This window comes from Pygocentrus nattereri, chromosome 20, assembly GCF_015220715.1.
Source record: "Pygocentrus nattereri isolate fPygNat1 chromosome 20, fPygNat1.pri, whole genome shotgun sequence".
Taxonomy (NCBI): Eukaryota; Metazoa; Chordata; class Actinopteri; order Characiformes; family Serrasalmidae; genus Pygocentrus; species Pygocentrus nattereri.
This window is the reverse complement of record NC_051230.1, coordinates 3,880,228-3,901,153: the sequence shown is the minus strand read 5'-3', so window position 1 is coordinate 3,901,153 and position 20,926 is coordinate 3,880,228. Positions and strand designations below refer to the sequence as shown.

Sequence of the window (20,926 nt, the reverse complement as noted above, 5' to 3'; positions counted from 1 at the left end):
TGTAGGTTAGAACTATTTATCTTCGGTTCTACTAAAAGTCTGAGATTAACCTAGCTAATACATTCTTAAAATCAGGGTTTTTTTTATCTCAGTTTCATTTGTGTGTTAATTTTTAACCCTATTCTGAAGTAAATTATAGAAGGATTTCCTATGCTATTATCTGGATTTATCCTAGATTTAAAACAGAGTTTTGATCTTGATCTCAATCTGTTCTATAAAAATCATTTTTAACCCCTTAAAATTGTCAAGGCCCACCGGTTGGCCCAAAGTTTTATTTCACACTTCTATAACCTCAATAGCTGAATCAGTTTGCAGTGAAGTCCCTGTCGTTACTGAATAATAAGTTAGTATGTCATAAGCCTGAGAGTTCAAGGGGTTAAATAAATATGTGAATTCTATAAAAATCTATAAATAAAAGGATTCACTGTGATATCTAGCCTTACGCAGGCTGTGATACTAACAGGCAGGAAGAAGACGTTGGGGAAGTACTGGATGCTGGGCCATTCTCGGCTGAAGTACAGCGGATCGGCCAGAAACACCACGGTCTTCAGCTCCAGAGAGGTCAGACTGCTGGCCCTCAGTGGCATCATAAAATCGCTTAGCCCCAGCAGACTGGACTGCTCGTCTCCAAACACGCCCACCAACACGTGATCCCTCAGCGCTAACGACCGGGCGGCCTGTCGCGTCTGGACACAAACACATACATACGTGCACTGAGCTGTAGGTACAAACTGGAAAAGCACAAAGAACAAGGAAAACAGCTCGTCTTAAACTGGACTTCTTTAGGACACAGCTGGATGGTTTAGGCTTAATTCAGAAGAAACACATCAGTAATTCTTATCATTTCTACTTACATGAGCAATTCTGGCACATTTGATTTCCAAAATGTGCCGTTCTTTTCACAGATTACAGTCATATTCCTCATGCCCATTCCAGTACATATAAGCGTTACATACATTAAGTATCTATGTGTTATTACATACATTACATACATGTCATGCTGTCGGAAGAAAGCCTCGTATCTCCACTGTTGTCATTTTTCAGTTTTTGTCATAATTTGAAAGAGCCTGTTGTCCTTTAAATTGTCTGTAAATCACATGATGAAAGGACCAAAAGAAACGACCCAAAATGACCTGGAAAAAATTCTGGTTCCATTGACTTGCATTAAAAGTAAAGTAAGTTGTTCCCTTTTCCTGTAAAGTTACCATTCCGGGAATACGAGGTTTTCTTCCAAAAGCAGCGATTTGTAATATTAACAATATAACAATGAATGAATGTGGAGCTTTTGTTAAAACTCTGGGGGAATTCTTTATTCTGGGGAATCCTTAGTTCTGTCCACAGTTTTCAAGGGTTCTTTTATAAAGAAAAGGGTTCTATAGAGAACAATGAACACTAAAAAAGCATGACTAAAGTGTTCTTCAGATTGATGGAGTATATGTTGTGTATTGTTGAAAATGGCTCTATATAGTACCAAAAGAGGTTCTGCTATAGTTAGGATGCCAAGCTGTCATACAATAGTAAATTTGGTGCTACATAGAACCTTTTTTTAAAAAAAGATTCAAGATAAAACCATCTGTTTTTCTCTGGTTGTACTAAAAAGTCAGGAGTATTTTGTCGTTTCTGTAGGTTAGAACTGTTTTTTTCTGGTTCTACTACAAAGTCAGGAGTATTTTGTTGGTTCTGTAGGTTAGAACTGTTTTTTTTTCTGGTTCTACTACAAAGTCAGGAGTATTTTGTCGGTTCTGTAGGTTAGAACTGTTTTTTTCTGGTTCTACTACAAAGTCAGGAGTATTTTGTCGTTTCTGTAGGTTAGAACTGTTTTACTCTGGTTCTACTACAAAGTCAGGAGTATTTTGATGGTTCTGTAGGTTAGAACTGTTTTTTTTCTGGTTCTACTACAAATTCAGGAGTATTTTGTTGGTTCTGCAGGTTAGAACTGTTTTTGAATTCCAATTTCAGTCCATTTTGTTCTAAAAAGTATAAAAACAAAGTATGAAAGCCTCACCAGGGTGATGTCCTGCAGTGGTACCGGTGTACACCAGTGGAACAATCCAGTAGAGTCCAGCTTCACTTCCTCCTTCTCTATTCGGCCCCGATTCCTCCGCAGCTGATTCTCAGTCAGGAGGTCACACTGCTGATCTGACTGACTACAACACAAATCATTACATACACACATTTCTCTGCATATACTGACAGCACGACATACAGAAATATCACAATATAACCAATCGTGAGTGTGAGTTAGTGGATATTTGTAGATGAGTTGGTTCTTGTGACATCACAGAAACAATACATTTAAAATAGGCTAGTTTTCAGCTATTTTTCCAAATATGGACTGTATGGATTGAGTAGTGTGTTTCTAGAACACTACTATAGGTCTACATTGGAACAGTACATAGAACACTACTATAGGTGTACACTGAAATAGTACATAGAACTCTACTATAGGTCTACTTTGGAACAGTACATAGAACACTACTACAACCCTACACTGAAATAGTATATAGAACACTACTATAGGTCTACTTTGGAACAGTACATAGAACACTACTATAAGCCTACACTGAAATAGTATATAGAACACTACTATAGGTCAACATTGGAACAGTACATAGAACACTACTATAGGTGTACACTGAAATAGTATATAGAACTCTACTATAGGTCTACTTTGGAACAGTACATAGAACACTACTACAAGCCTACACTGAAATAGTATATAGAACACTACTATAGGTCTACTTTGGAACAGTACATAGAACACTACTATAAGCCTACACTGAAATAGTATATAGAACACTACTATAGGTCAACATTGGAACAGTACATAGAACACTACTATAGGTGTACACTGAAATAGTACATAGAACTCTACTATAGGTCTACTTTGGAACAGTACATAGAACACTACTATAAGCCTACACTGAAATAGTATATAGAACACTACTATAGGTCAACATTGGAACAGTACATAGAACACTACTATAGGTGTACACTGACATAGTACATAGAACTCTACTATAGGTCAACATTGGAACAGTACATAGAACACTACTACAACCCTACACTGAAATAGTATATAGAACACTACTATAGGTCTACTTTGGACCAGTACATAGAACACTACTATAGGTGTACACTGGAAGAGTATGTAGAACACTACTACAGGCCTTTACTAGAACACTATACAGAACACTAATATAGGTCTACATTGGAACAGTACATAAACACTACTATAAGCCTACATTCAAATAGTATGTAGAACACTACTATAGGCATACACTGGAAGAGTATGTAGAACACTACTACAGACCTTTACTAGAACACTATACAGAACACTAATATAGGCCTACCCTGAATCAGTATATAAAACACTACTATAGCTCTACATTAAAACAGTATACAGAACACTAATACAGGTCTACATTGGAACAGTATATAGAAAACTAATATAGGCCTACACTGGAATAGTATATAGAACATTATAGGCATACACTGAAAGATTATCTAGAACACTACTATAAGCCTACACTGGAATAGTATACAGAACACTACTATAGGCCTGCACTGGAGAAATATCTAAAACGCTACTATAGGCCTGCACTGGAACAGTATATAGGACACTACTATAGGCTTCCATTGGAAGAGTATCTAGAACACTAATAAAGGCCTAAATTGCAGCAGTATCTAAAACACTACTAAAGGTCAACCCCAGAGCAATGTCTAGAACACTACTAAAGTCCACATTGGAGCAGTGTCTAAAACACTATTAAAGGCCTACACTGGAAGGGTATCTAGAACACTTCTATAGGCCTACACTGGAGAAGTGTCTAGAACATTACTAAAGGCCTCTATTGGAGCAGTATCTAAAACACTACTAAAGGTCTAAACTGGAGCAGTATCTAGAATACTACTATAGGCTTACACAGTTGGGCCCTTTAATGCTGCATGGGCCCTTTAATGCTGAGTGGTGCTCTGTGTTAAGCAGTGCTGGAAGTCGCTGAGGTGAAACAGTGTGTATTTTATTCTATAAAAACAAGTTTTGTTTTTAAGGATTTACATTTTATTACATTAAATGTCAGCACATGTGTTATGTTGACATTATTTGAATGAATCAATACAGAAAATATCAAATAAAACTATTTTTGTTAAAGTAGTTGTTCATTTTAAACTATTACTGCTTTGGTATGTAACTTACTCACGCATAGACACCTAAACACACACACACACACACACACTCACACACACACACACACACACCCACACATTTTCTGCCAGTTTTGACTGATGTGATTCATTGCATGTTTAGTTTTAAAATGCTGACATTAGAGACAGTGGAAGAAAGTGAGACAGACAAACCTGGTTTATCTCAGTTCTAATCTGCTCTGTAACTCATCTACTAACATCTCTCTCTCTCTCTCTCTCTCTCTCTCTGTCTCAGCACATTAATGCTGGTAAAGTGAGGCTGGCTGGGGAGCACCACTCATTTATCACTGTGTCAATCCAGGCCTCTATTTCACTTCACACGCACACACACACACACACACACACATACTCCTGGCCCTCTGGTCCACACTGCAGCGCTGATGAATGGCACCGAACTCTCATCAACACACTCTCACACACACTCATTCAAGCTTCAGTCCCCTGCCATCGCACTGGCCAACCAGGCCAGTCACTAAGGATACTCTCACTGACCCTCCCTCTATTTAGTCTTTTTACCCTGCTATTTAAACATGCTGATCTAGAGTCAGCTCACACAGTGACCCACAGATCCACAGGTGACCACAGTTATGCCCTATCCACTATACATAACACTACTACTACCCTTCTGTAACGGTATCATGGTCAGAAAACATTTGTCTCTACATTAGAGCACTATTTAGAACAGTACTAGAGTGAATAATCACTAATCACTGTTCCTTAGACTGCAGCCCTACACAGAACATTACTGAGGGCATATATTGGATCAGTATCTAGAACACTACTATAGTCCTACATTGGAGCAGTATATAGAACACTACTATAGTCCTACATTGGAGCAGTATATAGAACACTACTATAGGCCTACATTGGAGCAGTATATAGAACACTACTATAGTCCTACATTAGAGCAGTATATAGAACACTACTATAGTCCTACATTAGAGCAGTATATAGAACACTACTATAGTCCTACATTAGAGCAGTATATAGAACACTACTATAGGCTTTCATTGGAGCAGTATATAGAACACTACTAGAGTCCTACATTAGAGCAGTATATAGAACACTAGTATAGGCCTACATTAGAGCAGTATATAGAACACTACTATAGGCCTACATTAGAGCAGTATATAGAACACTACTATAGGCCTACATTAGAGCAGTATATAGAACACTACTATAGTCCTACATTAGAGCAGTATATAGAACACTACTATAGGCCTACATTAGAGCAGTGTATAGAACACTACTATAGTCCTACATTAGAGCAGTATATAGAACACTACTATAGGCCTACATTAGAGCAGTATATAGAACACTACTATAGGCCTACATTAGAGCAGTGTATAGAACACTACTATAGTCCTACATTAGAGTAGTATATAGAACACTACTATAGGCCTACATTAGAGCAGTATATAGAACACTACTATAGGCCTACATTAGAGCAGTGTATAGAACACTACTATAGTCCTACATTAGAGCAGTATATAGAACACTACTATAGGCCTACATTAGAGCAGTATATAGAACACTACTATAGGCCTACATTAGAGCAGTATATAGAACACTACTATAGGCTTTCATTGGAGCAGTATATAGAACACTACTATAGTCCTACATTAGAGCAGTATATAGAACACTACTATAGGCTTTCATTGGAGCAGTATATAGAACACTACTATAGTCCTACATTAGAGCAGTATATAGAACACTACTATAGGCCTACATTAGAGCAGTATATAGAACACTACTATAGGCCTACATTAGAGCAGTATATAGAACACTACTATAGTCCTACATTAGGGCAGTATATAGAACACTACTATAGGCCTACATTAGAGCAGTATATAGAACACTACTATAGTCCTACATTGGAGCAGTATATAGAACACTACTATAGGCCTACATTAGAGCAGTATATAGAACACTACTATAGGCCTACATTAGAGCAGTATATAGAACACTACTATAGGCCTACATTAGAGCAGTATATAGAACACTACTATAGGCCTACATTAGAGCAGTATATAGAACACTACTATAGGCCTACATTAGAGCAGTATATAGAACACTACTATAGTCCTACATTAGGGCAGTATATAGAACACTACTATAGTCCTACATTAGAGCAGTATATAGAACACTACTATAGTCCTTCATTAGAGCAGTATATAGAACACTACTATAGGCCTACATTAGAGCAGTATATAGAACACTACTATAGGCCTACATTAGAGCAGTATATAGAACACTACTATAGTCCTACATTAGGGCAGTATATAGAACACTACTATAGTCCTACATTAGAGCAGTATATAGAACACTACTATAGTCCTTCATTAGAGCAGTATATAGAACACTACTATAGGCCTACATTAGAGCAGTATATAGAACACTACTATAGGCCTACATTAGAGCAGTATATAGAACACTACTATAGTCCTACATTAGAGCAGTATATAGAACACTACTATAGTCCTTCATTAGAGCAGTATATAGAACACTACTATAGGCCTACATTAGAGCAGTATATAGAACACTACTATAGTCCTACATTAGAGCAGTATATAGAACACTACTATAGTCCTACATTATAGCAGTATATAGAACACTACTATAGTCCTACATTAGAGCAGTATATAGAACACTACTATAGTCCTACATTAGAGCAGTATATAGAACACTACTATAGTCCTACATTATAGCAGTATATAGAACACTACTATAGTCCTACATTAGAGCAGTATATAGAACACTACTATAGTCCTACATTAGAGCAGTATATAGAACACTACAATAGGCTTTCATTAGAGCAGTATATAGAACACTACTATAGGCCTACATTAGAGCAGTATATAGAACACTACTATAGTCCTACATTAGAGCAGTATATAGAACACTACTATAGTCCTACATTATAGCAGTATATAGAACACTACTATAGTCCTACATTAGAGCAGTATATAGAACACTACTATAGTCCTACATTAGAGCAGTATATAGAACACTACAATAGGCTTTCATTAGAGCAGTGTATAGAACACTACTATAGGCCTACATTAGAGCAGTATGTAGAACACTACTATAGGCCTACATTAGAGCAGTATATAGAACACTACAATAGGCTTTCATTAGAGCAGTGTATAGAACACTACTATAGGCCTACATTAGAGCAGTATATAGAACACTACTATAGGCTTTCATTAGAGCAGTGTATAGAACACTACTATAGGCCTACATTAGAGCAGTATATAGAACACTACTATAGGCCTACATTAGAGCAGTATGTAGAACACTACTATAGGCCTACATTAGAGCAGTATATAGAACACTACTATAGGCCTACATTAGAGCAGTATATAGAACACTACTATAGGCCTACATTAGAGCAGTATATAGAACACTACTATAGTCCTTCATTAGAGCAGTATATAGAACACTACTATAGGCCTACATTAGAGCAGTATATAGAACACTACTATAGGCCTACATTGGAGCAGTATATAGAACACTACTATAGGCCTACATTAGAGCAGTATATAGAACACTACTATAGGCCTACATTAGAGCAGTATATAGAACACTACTATAGTCCTACATTAGAGCAGTATATAGAACACTACTATAGGCCTACATTAGAGCAGTATATAGAACACTACTATAGTCCTACATTAGAGCAGTATATAGAACACTACTATAGTCCTACATTAGAGCAGTATATAGAACACTTCTATAGTCCTACATTAGAGCAGTATATAGAACACTACTATAGGCCTACATTAGAGCAGTATATAGAACACTACTATAATCCTACATTAGAGCAGTATATAGAACACTACTATAGTCCTACATTAGAGCAGTATATTGAACACTACTATAGTCCTACATTAGAGCAGTATATAGAACACTACTATAGTCCTACATTAGAGCAGTATATAGAACACTACTATAGTCCTACATTAGAGCAGTATATAGAACACTACTATAGTCCTACATTAGAGCAGTATATAGAACACTACTATAGGCCTACATTAGAGCAGTATATAGAACACTACTATAGTCCTACATTAGAGCAGTATATAGAACACTACTATAGTCCTTCATTAGAGCAGTATATAGAACACTACTATAGTCCTACATTAGAGCAGTATATAGAACACTACTATAGTCCTACATTATAGCAGTATATAGAACACTACTATAGTCCTACATTAGAGCAGTATATAGAACACTACTATAGGCCTACATTAGAGCAGTATATAGAACACTACTATAGGCCTACATTAGAGCAGTATATTGAACACTACTATAGTCCTACATTAGAGCAGTATATAGAACACTACTATAGGCCTACATTAGAGCAGTATATAGAACACTACTAGAGTCCTACATTAGAGCAGTATATAGAACACTACTATAGGCCTACATTAGAGCAGTATATAGAACACTACTATAGGCCTACATTAGAGCAGTATATAGAACACTACTATAGTCCTACATTAGAGCAGTATATAGAACACTACTATAGTCCTACATTAGAGCAGTATATAGAACACTACTATAGGCCTACATTAGAGCAGTATATAGAACACTACTATAGGCCTACATTAGAGCAGTATATAGAACACTACTATAGGCCTACATTAGAGCAGTATATAGAAAACTACTATAGGCCTACATTAGAGCAGTATATAGAACACTACTATAGTCCTTCATTAGAGCAGTATATAGAACACTACTATAGGCCTACATTAGAGCAGTATATAGAACACTACTATAGTCCTTCATTAGAGCAGTATATAGAACACTACTATAGGCCTACATTAGAGCAGTATATAGAACACTACTATAGACTTTCATTAGAGCAGAATCTAGAACACTACTGTAGGTTTATATTGGAGCAGGATCTAGAACTCTACCACATTGGAGCAATATCCTGAATTTCTAACACAGGGAACAGTGATTAGGAGGTCGTTTCTGTTCTCTGATAGTAATGTAGTGTTTTTTCAGTTTGGAATAAGGGGCCCATTTCCAGAGTGCCTATATGTCTCACCTGCAGGGCAGCACTCCGAGAGAAGGCCTTCGGCAGCTCAGACTGATAGTGGAGAAGTTTCTGGAGGGCACTAGAACAAATATTCATGACTGCATCACACTGTGTTCTGCTTTACGACTCTTTAATAACAACTATTAGCAATGCAGAATTAAAGTTGGCCACAGATTAAAGGAATAATTAACATCATTCAAAAAGGCTCCACTGACTGGTGGCTACTGCTTTACTTTATTTGAATTCTTCCTTTAAGTTTGGATCAGGACAATGCAGGATTTTTGGATAATCGCAATCAGTGGATTCATTTAGTCTAGTTAATTAATGAAAGTCTAATCTGGGTGCAGAAAATCACCTCTTCTTTTGCACGCATGTCTGGGTGTGTTTTGTTTTTAAAGGGTATTGGCTGGGGTTTAGTCACTCAAACTTATTCAAGCACTTTGAAGTCTGGTATTATATAATAGTCTGGTGTCGCCATCTAGTGTAAGCAGAAGCTACTACAGCTTGACACTGTGTGACATACTATTGTCTTTAAAGTGAACTAAGAATATGGTAGCGCCCCCTGTTTTTTGTCTGTAACATTAAGCATTTTGGAATAGATGGGTGGTGCTTTACCATCTTTACAGTGGGTGCATGTACAGGGCCTCATTTTGGTCAGGTCTTTGATGTCAGAATGACAGCTGAAGCAGTAGAAGCTGGCCCTGAAATACACACCAGCAAAACGAACAGCAAATAAAGTACAAACACACTTTACTCATCACAAGCCTCTGGAGTAGCTGTATCTTTTACCATGAGCTGCATTGCTGGCAGTGAAAAACAGACAGATAAATGGATGGATGGATGATGGCTGAAAAGCTGAATAGATAGAAGTATGCATAAGTGAATGAATGAATGGATGGATGACAGATGATCAGATGAATGGTTAAAAACGCATAAATGGATGGATGCATGGTTGGATGGATGGATGAACAGATGAATGGATAGAAGAATGCACACATAAATTGGATGGATGGATGGATGGATGAACAGATGAATGGACAGAAGAATGCATAAATGGATGGATGGATGGATGGATGGACGGATGGACAGATGAATGGATAGAAGAATGCATAAATGGATAGATCAATGGATGGATAAATGAAGGAACAGATGAATGGATGGATGCATGGATGGATGGATGGATCGATGGATGGATGGATGGATGGATGGATGGATGGATGGATGGATGGATGACAGATGATCATATGAATGGATAAAAACACAAATGGATGGATGCATGGATGGACAGATGAATGGATAGAAGAATGCGTAAATGCATGGATGGATGGATGCATGGTTGGATGGATGGATGAATGAACAGATGAATGGACAGAAGAATGCATAAATGAATAGATCAATGGATGGATGAATGAATGAACAGGTGAATGGATGGATGTCAGATTATGAGATGACTGGATAAAAACGCATAAATGGATGGACAGATGAATGGATAGAAGAATGCATAAATGCATGGATGGATGGATGCATGGTTGGGTGGATGGATGGATGGAAGGATGAACAGATGAATGGACAGAAGAATGCATAAATGGATGGATGCATGGATGGATGGATGGATGGATGAACAGATGAATGGATGCATAAATGAATGATACCTTTTTGCATGAGCTGCATCGCTGGCAATGAAAAATCCCAGAGTTCGGTTCTTGATCTTTATATTGCTGGGAGGATTCACCAGAACACTAGAGCAGAAACAAATAACCTCAATACTGACACTAATAAAGCAGAGATCAAACTAGAACAGCTAATAAAACAGTGGCAGTCATTCTTACTTAATGTTATAACTGATGTTTCAGGGGAGGAGCATGGCTGAAACCCCTCCTTCTTCCAATCTAACGCCCTATAAATTCACATCCGCACCTTTCGTTCCCATGACCAAGTGTTCGCAATCCCCACCTCCTCCCTGTTCCTTAGTCCAACATCAGACCTTCATACACCTATGAAGAGGGTCCAGTTCTACTGCAGAAGCTGCCCAGAACACCAGCCCAAGTTCTCAGAGTTCAGCCCCTCCCTGAATCAATCTTCCCACATAGGCAAGGCAAGTTTATTTATATAGCTCTCTGTCAACTGGTTCCATTTCAGAGCAGCGTAGTAGCTAAATTCCTGATGATCTGAGAGTTCTGCCCGGCTCATATTGCTGGAGCACATCTAATAAATATACTGGTCCTGCACCATTAAGACATTTATAGACCAGTAATAGTACCTTAAAGTCTATCCTGTAACATACTGGTATCCAGTGTAGGGATTTAAGGATTTTTACTCCTACCGAGACTCTGGCAGCTGCGTTTTGAATCAGCTGAAGCTGTTTGATTGTCTTTTTTGGGAGTCCAGTTAGGAGCCCATTACAGTAATCAATCCTACTAGAAACAAAGGCGTGGATGAGTTTCTCCAGGTCTGCTTTAGCCAGAAAATCTCTGATTTTGTTGATGTTTTTGAGGTGATAGAAAGCTGATTTGGTGACAGCTTTGACATGATTGTTAAAAGTGAGATCAGAATCCATTTGTACACCAAGGTTACGTACTAGTTCTTTAGATTTTAGGCCTCTCGAATCTAGATAGGCAGCTAGTCTGTGTCTTTCATTGCTATTCCCAAATAAAATAATCTCTGTTTTATCTTTATTCAACTGCAGAAAGTTGTGTTTCATCCATTTGTTTATGTGCTCAAGGCATTTGCGCAGTGAGTCTAGGGGACCGTAGTCATTTGGGCAGAGAGCCATGTAGATCTGAGTGTCATCTGCATAGCTGTGGTAAGATATCCCATAAGTATGCATGATTTCACCTAGAGGAATCATATATAAATTAAATAAGAGCGGCCCAAGAATTGAACCCTGGGGTACACCACAGGTCACTGGCACAGTCTCAGAAACATTACCTTCCATTTCCACAAAGAAGCTCCTTCCTTGAAGGTATGAACTGAACCATTTTAGGACAGTTCCTGAGAGTCCAACCCAGTTCTCAAGTCTATCGATGAGAATTTTGTGGTCAATGGTGTCAAAGGCAGCGCTGAGATCGAGCAGTAGTAGAACAGACATGTTTCCTGAGTCTGTATTTAGGCGAATGTCATTGATAACCTTAATTAGTGCAGTCTCAGTACTATGATTAGGTCGGAAGCCTGACTGAAATTTGTCTAGACAGCTATTTGTGGACAGAAAGTGCATAATTTGCTTGAAGACAATTTTTTCTATTATTTTTCCAGTGAATGGTAGATTAAAAATTGGTCTATAATTATTTAACAGGCTTGTATCTAGAGTTTTCTTTTTCAAGAGAGGCTTCACAACTGCAGTTTTTAATGCACTCGGAAATACACCTGACATGAGTGAGGAATTTACTATTTGAAGAATGTTCACTAATATTGAGGAAAAGACATTCTTTAAAAACTTGGTTGGTAATGTATCAAGACTGCAAGTGGATGATTTGAGATGACTCACTGTATCAATTAAAACTTCTTCATTAATAACACTAAACTGGGACATGTTGAACACGCTTTTGCGTGGTTTTGGAGAGAAGATCGTCTCGTTGGTAGATGTAGGCGTACAGATAGCTTGTCTGATGGTGTGGATTCTAGTATTAAAAAATTTTGCAAACTCATTACATTTCTCAGTTGAAACTAGCTCAGGGGTCATATATGTAGGTGGGTTTGTTAGTCTGTCAACCATAGTGAAAAGCACTTTGCTATTGTTAACATTATTGTTAATAATGCTAGAGAAGAAGGATTGTCTAGCTTTGCACATTATTCTATTGTAATCACGCAGCCTATCTTTGAAAATCTCTTTATGTATGTGAAGGTTGGTTTTACGCCATCTGCGCTCAGCCTTTCTGCATTCTCTCTTTTGGTGCTGAACTGCAGGATCATTTCTCCATGGAGCTTTCTGCTTGCATGGCATGGTTTTAACTCTAACTGGTGCAATCTGATCCAAAACACTGGCAGTTTTTGAGATGAAACTTTCCAGCAGAGTATCAACAGAGCCAGATGGTTGGCAAGGTGAAGAGCACATTTTGGTAACAAAAAGTGCAGCTGTCCTGTCATTTATCTGTCTTTTCTTAAACCTAACTTGCCTGGCACTGCTGTGGATTGAAGTCCACATTTCAAAAAATACACAGTAGTGATCAGACAATGCAACATCCTTAATAGAGGCTGAAATGTTAAGACCCTTTGAGATAACCACATCCAAAGTGTGACCATGGCAATGTGTGCTTCCAGTCACATGCTGAGAAAGTTCAAAAGATTCAAGTACATCATAGAGTTCTTTGGCGTAATTATCCTTGTGATTATCAATACGAATGTTAAAATCACCAGCAATAACAAAATGATCAAATTCAGTAGAAATAAAAGATAACATATCTGTGAAGTCATCGATAAAATTAGCATTGTACCTTGGAAGTCTGTAGACAGTTACTAGTAATATTCTTTGTGCCCCTTTTAAAATCACACCTAAATATTCAAAAGATGTGAAATCACCAAGTGGTAACTGCTTGCATTGGAAAGTATCATTGAACAGCTTTGCTACACCTCCACCTTTCTTGCCGGTGCGTGAAACATTTAAAAAGTTAAAGTTTGGTGGAGCCGTCTCAGTTAACACAATATCAGCACTATATGAGTTTAACCATGTCTCTGTTAAAAGCATGAAATCAAGCCTGTGAGTTGTAATTAAATCATTAATTATATAAGACTTGTTTGTAAGAGATCTGATATTCAGTAGAGCTAACTTAATAACCTGTGCACTTTGTTTCAAAGACTGAGTTACTTCTAACATACTGCAGGTTGGATGTATTCACAGTATCTGACCTAAACTCCTTGTTCTTTCTGCTTCTGATACGAACTGGAATGGGAGAGATAATTGGGACACAGGGTCCATGCTTGTTTTGGAAACAAGTACCGCTGATATCATCACTGTAGCAGCACGGACCCAAAAGATGTCAATTTCCTGGATTACATGGGGTGGCCTGTTCCTTTACGGTGGTGGAGGGTGGGTGGAGCTCCTGCTGGTGATGAGCTTGCGAGCGGAGCTGTCTATCTGATGGTTTATGAGATTGTTTTTTCCTTTGAGGTTGTGGGGGAGATTTGTTTAATAAATCATCAATTTGGCTGAGCTTAATTTTGGCCCCTTTCATACTACCACCGCCATGTTGAAGGCATGGTCAGAACTCACAAACAAATAATGGGTGTTTGGGCTATGGTGGGATGTTGGTGTGTTTGTGTTTTGTTTCATTAAGTGACTTAAAATTTAAAATAAAATATAAAAAAACCTTCCCTCTACAACTGAGCCACTTGTCTAGTCACCAGTTCTTATTGCAGATGGAAGTAAGCCGAATGTTACATCAGGGTATGGAAATGTTTGTTTCGGAAAGATGATTTTTATTTATTTAAGATTCATTTTAGTTTATTTAAAAACATTAAGATTAAATGACCCCTATTAGTCCCACAACAGGGAAATTTCACCTCCGCCATCGAACACATTGCAGTGAGACAGCACATACACACTAGTGAAGACACACACTAGGGCACAGTGAGCACACTTGTCCAGAGCGATGAGCAGCCCTATCCGCAGCGCCCGGGGGTTGGGGGTTAGATGCTTTGCTCGAGGGCACCTCAGTCACAGACTGTCAGCTCAGTCGCAAGGCTGGTTCCCTTACCTCCAACCCACGATTGCCCCAAAAGCACTGAGCAAGCCAGGAGCCATATCACATATAATATGGAAAATCCAATCGAATCTCAGAATCAGAAATCAGAGCAAACCTGTAAAGTGCATCGTTACACCCCTAAAAGCAAGCTGTGTGTCAGAATCACAGCGATGTGTCAGTGCTTATGTCCTTCAAGACGGGAGCTGACTCTAGTTTCTGTTGTCAGAGTGAGCATACGCACCTCAGATCATCGTCTCCACTCTGATACTCGATCCCAATCAAAAGCAGCTTCAGCTTCAGAAAACAAAGCCTGACAGAGAGAAAAGAATCAGAGAACAGGCAGATGGAACAGCTGGAAGCATAATGAGTAGATGAGTGGACGGATGAATGTGTGGCTCGATCATTGGATGAATAAAGGGATGCATGGATGGATGGATGGATGGATGGACAGATGGAGGGATAAGTGAACGGAGGGTTGGAAGGAGGAACAAAAAAATCAATAGATGGATGAAAGCATGTAAGAATGTCTGGATGAATGCATAGATAGAACACTAACAACATTATTCATGGATGGGTACATTGAAGAATGTATGGATGTATGGATGAACAGAAGCACGCATAAACGGACGGATGAAGGAGTATATTAAGATTAACGCATAAAGCAATGCATAAAAGAATTGATAGAAGGACTGAACAGATGGACAGTTGGATGAATGGATGGATGGATGAACAGTTGAATGGATTAGAAGTATGCATAAATGAATGAATGGATGGATGACAGATGAACAGATGAATGGATAGAAACATGCATAAATGAATGGATGGATGGATGGATGGATGGATGGATGGATGGATGGATGGATGGATGACAGATGAACAGATGAATGGATAGAAACATGCATAAATGAATGAATGGATGGATGGATGGATGGATGGATGGATGACAGATGAACAGATGAATGGATAGAAACATGCATAAATGAATGGATGGATGGATGGATGGATGGATGGATGGATGGATGGATGACAGATGAACAGATGAATGGATAGAAACATGCATAAATGGATGGATGCATGAATGGATGGTGGACAGAAGAATGAATGGATAGATCAATGGATGAATGGATGGATGAAGAGATGAATGGATGGAAGTTTGCATAAATGGATGGATGGACGATGATTTCTGGATTGTCTCAGTTGGACTCACTTGCTGGCCTCAGTGAAGGACAAACTGTTGAAGGAGCTGGAGAGATACTCAGTGTACATCTTATTAAATGAACCCTCTCTGTAGAGATTCTGCCAACTATCTCCCTCATTCTACCAGTAAAAGAGACACAGAAATAGAGAGAGAGAGAGAGAGAGAGAGAGAGAGAGAGGATGAGGGAGAACAGCACATTCCATTTTTTCAGTTTTTATTTGTTTTGTTACCCCAGTTTAGAAATGTGAACACTGAATTTCAAACACACTGATAAAAATGATACAAATGGTCCAAAAACACAGAATTAAACGCTGTTACGAGGATTTATTTGTTTCTCCCTTGAAGTTACACTTCTCTTACATCACCTACAGTCAGTCACTCATCCTACAACAGTGATGAACTTCAACATGGTGCTATATCTTTCTAGTGCTTGTCTCAGACTCTCTCATGCTGGTGTTACACTGAAACTTCAGACCCATTAATTGATGCTCCTGGTGTTTCAGTACCTCCACTTTGCTCTGCATGGTGAACAGGTTGGCCAGCAGAGTGGACAGGCCTGGAACCTGACAGCTCTGAGCCATGAAGCCCAGTTTGAGCTCGGCCAGACAGATCACCGCATCCCCCCTGCTCCAGTCCCAGTTCGGCACATTCTGCAAGTACGCCTGGACACCAGAGGGCCGAGAGAGAGAGAGAGAGAGATGAACTACATAACACAAGGAAAAATTGTCAAACTGGGTTCCTTCCAGGCCGCAGCTCCGCAGAGAGTAGCGTTATCCATATTCCAGCACAGAGCATCTTATTAGCTGATGAGTTTAATCAGGCGAGTCCATTTACAGCAAAATAAAAACAGATACACATTGACGAACATTTGCACTGCACTCTTTAAAAAAGATGGTTCTTCAAGGGTTCTTTAGTAAAGGATATATAGAACCTTTTTGAAAATTATTCTCTGTAGCACCAAAAAGGGTTATAGGTACGATGTCAAGCTTGTATACATTAGCCCCTTAAACTGCTTGAGACCACTGGTGGGTCCAAACCGCACTTCTTCATGTTCTTCATAACGTTCATATTCCATAAGCTCCATTCAGAAGCTGGGCGTCGTGTGAGGCTGTAGCTCTTCTCTCCAGTCTAATAGACAGTGATGTCATTTTAAACCAATAAAAAAAGCTGAACTTTGTTTTTCTACTGAAAGTCGACCCGTTTTTCCCCAAATCTGGGCTCTAAACTATAAACAGACGGCGTCTCTTCAGTGATCTGCTATAAAACATCACTTTTAGAAAACAACACAAAGAGCAGCGCAGATTTTTGGCTTTCAGCAGTGAATTGTAAGTGTATAGAGATATGTGGAGATCATAAAACTCATGTTCTGTTCGTTTGAATAAAAATTTACATTTATTTCATGCAGTTAATGAATAATTTGCCTTACAATTTGGTCACGAAAATTCAGATGGACAGACCTAAATATACCCTGGAGAGTAAGCGGTTAAATCAGGGGCCTTTAATTCAAATTCAATAAGGTCCAGTTAGAGAAAATTTCCTGAATTTACTGAAGTAGTAGTTATATCAACATCTTATACAGTCAACAAACAAATGTCAAATCAAATAAAGTACAATTCAGTAACATTTCAATATTTACTGTCATCATCATCATCATCATCATCTTTGTTGTTGACTGCTTAATCCAGATAGGGTTGCGGTAACAAAAAACCCACCATGAAAAACAGGCACAGAACAACGAGTACCCTGCTAATAACACATAGGGTCACCGGGACCTACCCCTGGAGCCAGGCCTGGGGGTAGTGTACCCCGGCGAGCGCCAGGTGGCCGGGCAGCCCACATAACCCGGCCGGGCTCAGCCCAAAGAGGCAATGTGGGGGGACCATGTGGGCCCACCACCCGCAAGGTCCAGCATGGGGGAGCGGTGCAGTTTCCTCTTTTTAGATCACGTCATGTGGAATAACTTCCCTCTGACTCACTTTATTCTCTGACTGCTGTTTCTCTCCTCGTCCCTCCCCTGTGTGGCGTCACACACTCAAGTCTCAGAGCTCATCGTAATGCACAGATCTGATTGGCTGAGTAGCGTCACGTGTGATATTTACAACGCATACAATTGGTCTCCCGTCTCCCGGGTGCTAAAGCTACCGTAAAAGCTAGAAAAGCTACGCCGATTAAAACAGGACCACCCGTCAAAATTAAATAATTCTCTATAGTTTATTGCTTATAGGTTCAGGTCAGCATAGGACAGCGTCTGGGTCTGGACTGAGACATTGTATCTTTTTTTTTTTTAAATATGTGCTTATTTTGAATTTGATGCTAATAACACATTCCAAAAAAGTTACTTTTCCTTTAATAATGCACTAAATGTTATCTGTGGTGACAGGTCTGGACTGCAGGCAGGTCAGTTTAGCACCCGGACTCTTTTAACACAGAGCAGTGCTGCTGTAACACATGCAGAATGTGGTTTGACATCGTCTTGCTGAAATAATCAAGACCTTCCCTGAAAAAGACGTCGTCTGGATGGCAGCACATGCTGCCAAAACATGTATATATCATTCAGCATTAATGGTGCCTTCACAGATGAGCATGTCACCCTTGCCATGTGCACTAATGCCCCCCTAAACCATCATGAATACTGGCTTTAGAACTGTGCACTGATGACAAACTGAGTGGTCTTCAGCCCGGAGGACACAGTGTCCTTGATTTCCAAAAAGAATTTCAAATGTTGATTCGTCAGACCACAGGACACTTTTCCACTTCCCCTCAGTCCATTTTAATGAGCTCAGGCCCAGAGAAGGTGGCAGCGTTTCTGGATCCTGTTTATATATGATTTCTTCTCTACATTTAAGAGTTTTAATTAGCATTTGTGGATGCAGTGCTGAACTGTTTTTACAGACAGTGATTTCCGTTAGTGTTTCTGAGCCCATGCAGTGATTTCCACTACAGAAATACAGGGTTTGAATGATTTTCACATCATTGAACTTTGTTTTCATTTATATTTTCTTGATCTGGAAAATTCCAGATTTCAGGCCCAGGTTTCATTACATCCTAATTATTATTATTAACTGAGTGAAGGCTGGACGCCTGGAGCTACTGGTGACTCCTGGCTATGGAAGGGGTTAAAGCGGTAGTGTAATATCATGGGCTACATCTAAGCTCACCTTGCTGCTGTGTTTGAACATCTGCACGATCACTCTGGTGTCAGGACAATAGCGCTTTATGGAAATGACTCTGCAAAATCAAGACATGAAGGAATTGTCAGAAACTACGACTCCGACTCCGACTGGAGGAACAATAAGACATGTTTATATAAGCTTTACCGCATGAGATTGGCTACATCTTCATTGTTCTGATCATCAGTGAAGCGATCACATAGAATCAAGCAGGCACTGGCCTTATTCATCTACACAGAGAGAGAGAGAGAGAGAGAGAGAGAGAGAGAGAGAGAGAGAATTAAACCAAATCAAATCGGCTTCACTCATATAACAGACCTATCTTGCCAAAAGACACTCTCTTAAAAACGACAGCTCTTCAAGGGTTCTTTAGTAAAGTCAATGAACCATGAACACTCAAAGAGCCCTTTCCATGCTTACATGGTTCTTCAGATTGATGGAGAACGTGTTGTATATGGTTCTACATAGCACCTTTATGAAAACAGTTCTATATTTTAGTTCTATCCATAGCTCTACATTCTTCTACTGTAACAAGTGTGACATAATAACTGCAGCAGAACCCTTTGTGGTGCTGTACAGAACCATAGAAAACCCATTTTCCGCCAATCTGAATCTCTGCGTGATAAGATGGTTCTTCAGATTGATGGAGACTGTGTTGTATATGGTTCTGTTTAGCATCTAAAGCACTAAAGCACTAAAACTTAACTTAGAATTAATCAGTTATAACATAACCCCACACCCAGGACTCGGGGCGGAGGCTGGACTGCTTTGGGTCCCGACAGTAGAATAGGCCATGTAAGTGCATTCGTACCATCACTCTCTCCTGGTCGCGTCTCTTCAGTACAGAACCCTCGTAGAACGAGGCCTGCAGGAAGTGCAGACTGAAAAAAGCCACCAGCTCCTGATTCGGATGAAAACTACACATCACACAAAGCATAATCAGCATTCGTGACGAGCCAGGTCCAAAAATGTGATCACAAACATAAGATGTTGTAGTAGAATTAGTATAATTAAGCGATAGAACACGAGAGGGAGAGCATTATTGGAAAAATAACATCATGGCTGTGATTTGGTGGCTGTAGATCAGCACAGCCGTGATGTTATAGCGATAACACACTCCTCGAGTGTTCTACTGCTTTAAAACAGACTGTCGTCTCCACTGAGCAGCTTTTCAGCCGGCAGCTGTGACAGAAGAACAGCTGAATAACCTGGAATCAGCCAGAAATGAACCCAACACCATTCGCCAGACGTGGAGTCTGATCTTCAGAGTCGGACCAAATCAGACTGAGCCATAAAACTGAGCCAATATCAGGTTCAGCTCAGTTTGGTCAGTTTGTCCAGATCAGTATTAATGTTGTTTTGCTCCAGCCGGTCTGTAAAGCTTCTTACAGCCCGTTTAGTTTGGCGAACAATGTGGTGCAGATGCAACAGATGGAGATTAATATGAAAGTCTGGAGGGGCCAAGAGCTGTGGCTATAACTTTCTGGGTTGTTATCTTGAGATCACAACTGGATTGTGTTGTGATCTCAAGATAACAACCTTTGTTACCTTTGGACCGCAAGACAATTTGATCTCAAGATAACAACTCTATCTTGAGATCACAAGACAGTTGTTATCTCAAGATAAC

General features: G+C 39.3%; 1 protein-coding gene across 1 annotated transcript in view; it reads right to left on the bottom strand.

Moving 5' to 3' along the window:
- The window catches only part of LOC108444186 (calcium-activated potassium channel subunit alpha-1-like), a 47,759-nt gene that overhangs the window by 2,018 nt on the left and 24,815 nt on the right, over positions 1–20,926 (bottom strand). Inside the window, exons 10-17 of the mRNA XM_037531870.1 lie at positions 20,111–20,216; positions 19,447–19,529; positions 19,288–19,357; positions 16,636–16,791; positions 16,139–16,248; positions 15,173–15,241; positions 2,006–2,147; positions 444–686 (exon numbers count right to left, since the gene is read on the bottom strand). Of these exons, the coding sequence (XP_037387767.1) occupies positions 444–686; positions 2,006–2,147; positions 15,173–15,241; positions 16,139–16,248; positions 16,636–16,791; positions 19,288–19,357; positions 19,447–19,529; positions 20,111–20,216 (979 nt within the window). The remainder of the gene's footprint in view (positions 1–443; positions 687–2,005; positions 2,148–15,172; positions 15,242–16,138; positions 16,249–16,635; positions 16,792–19,287; positions 19,358–19,446; positions 19,530–20,110; positions 20,217–20,926) is intronic.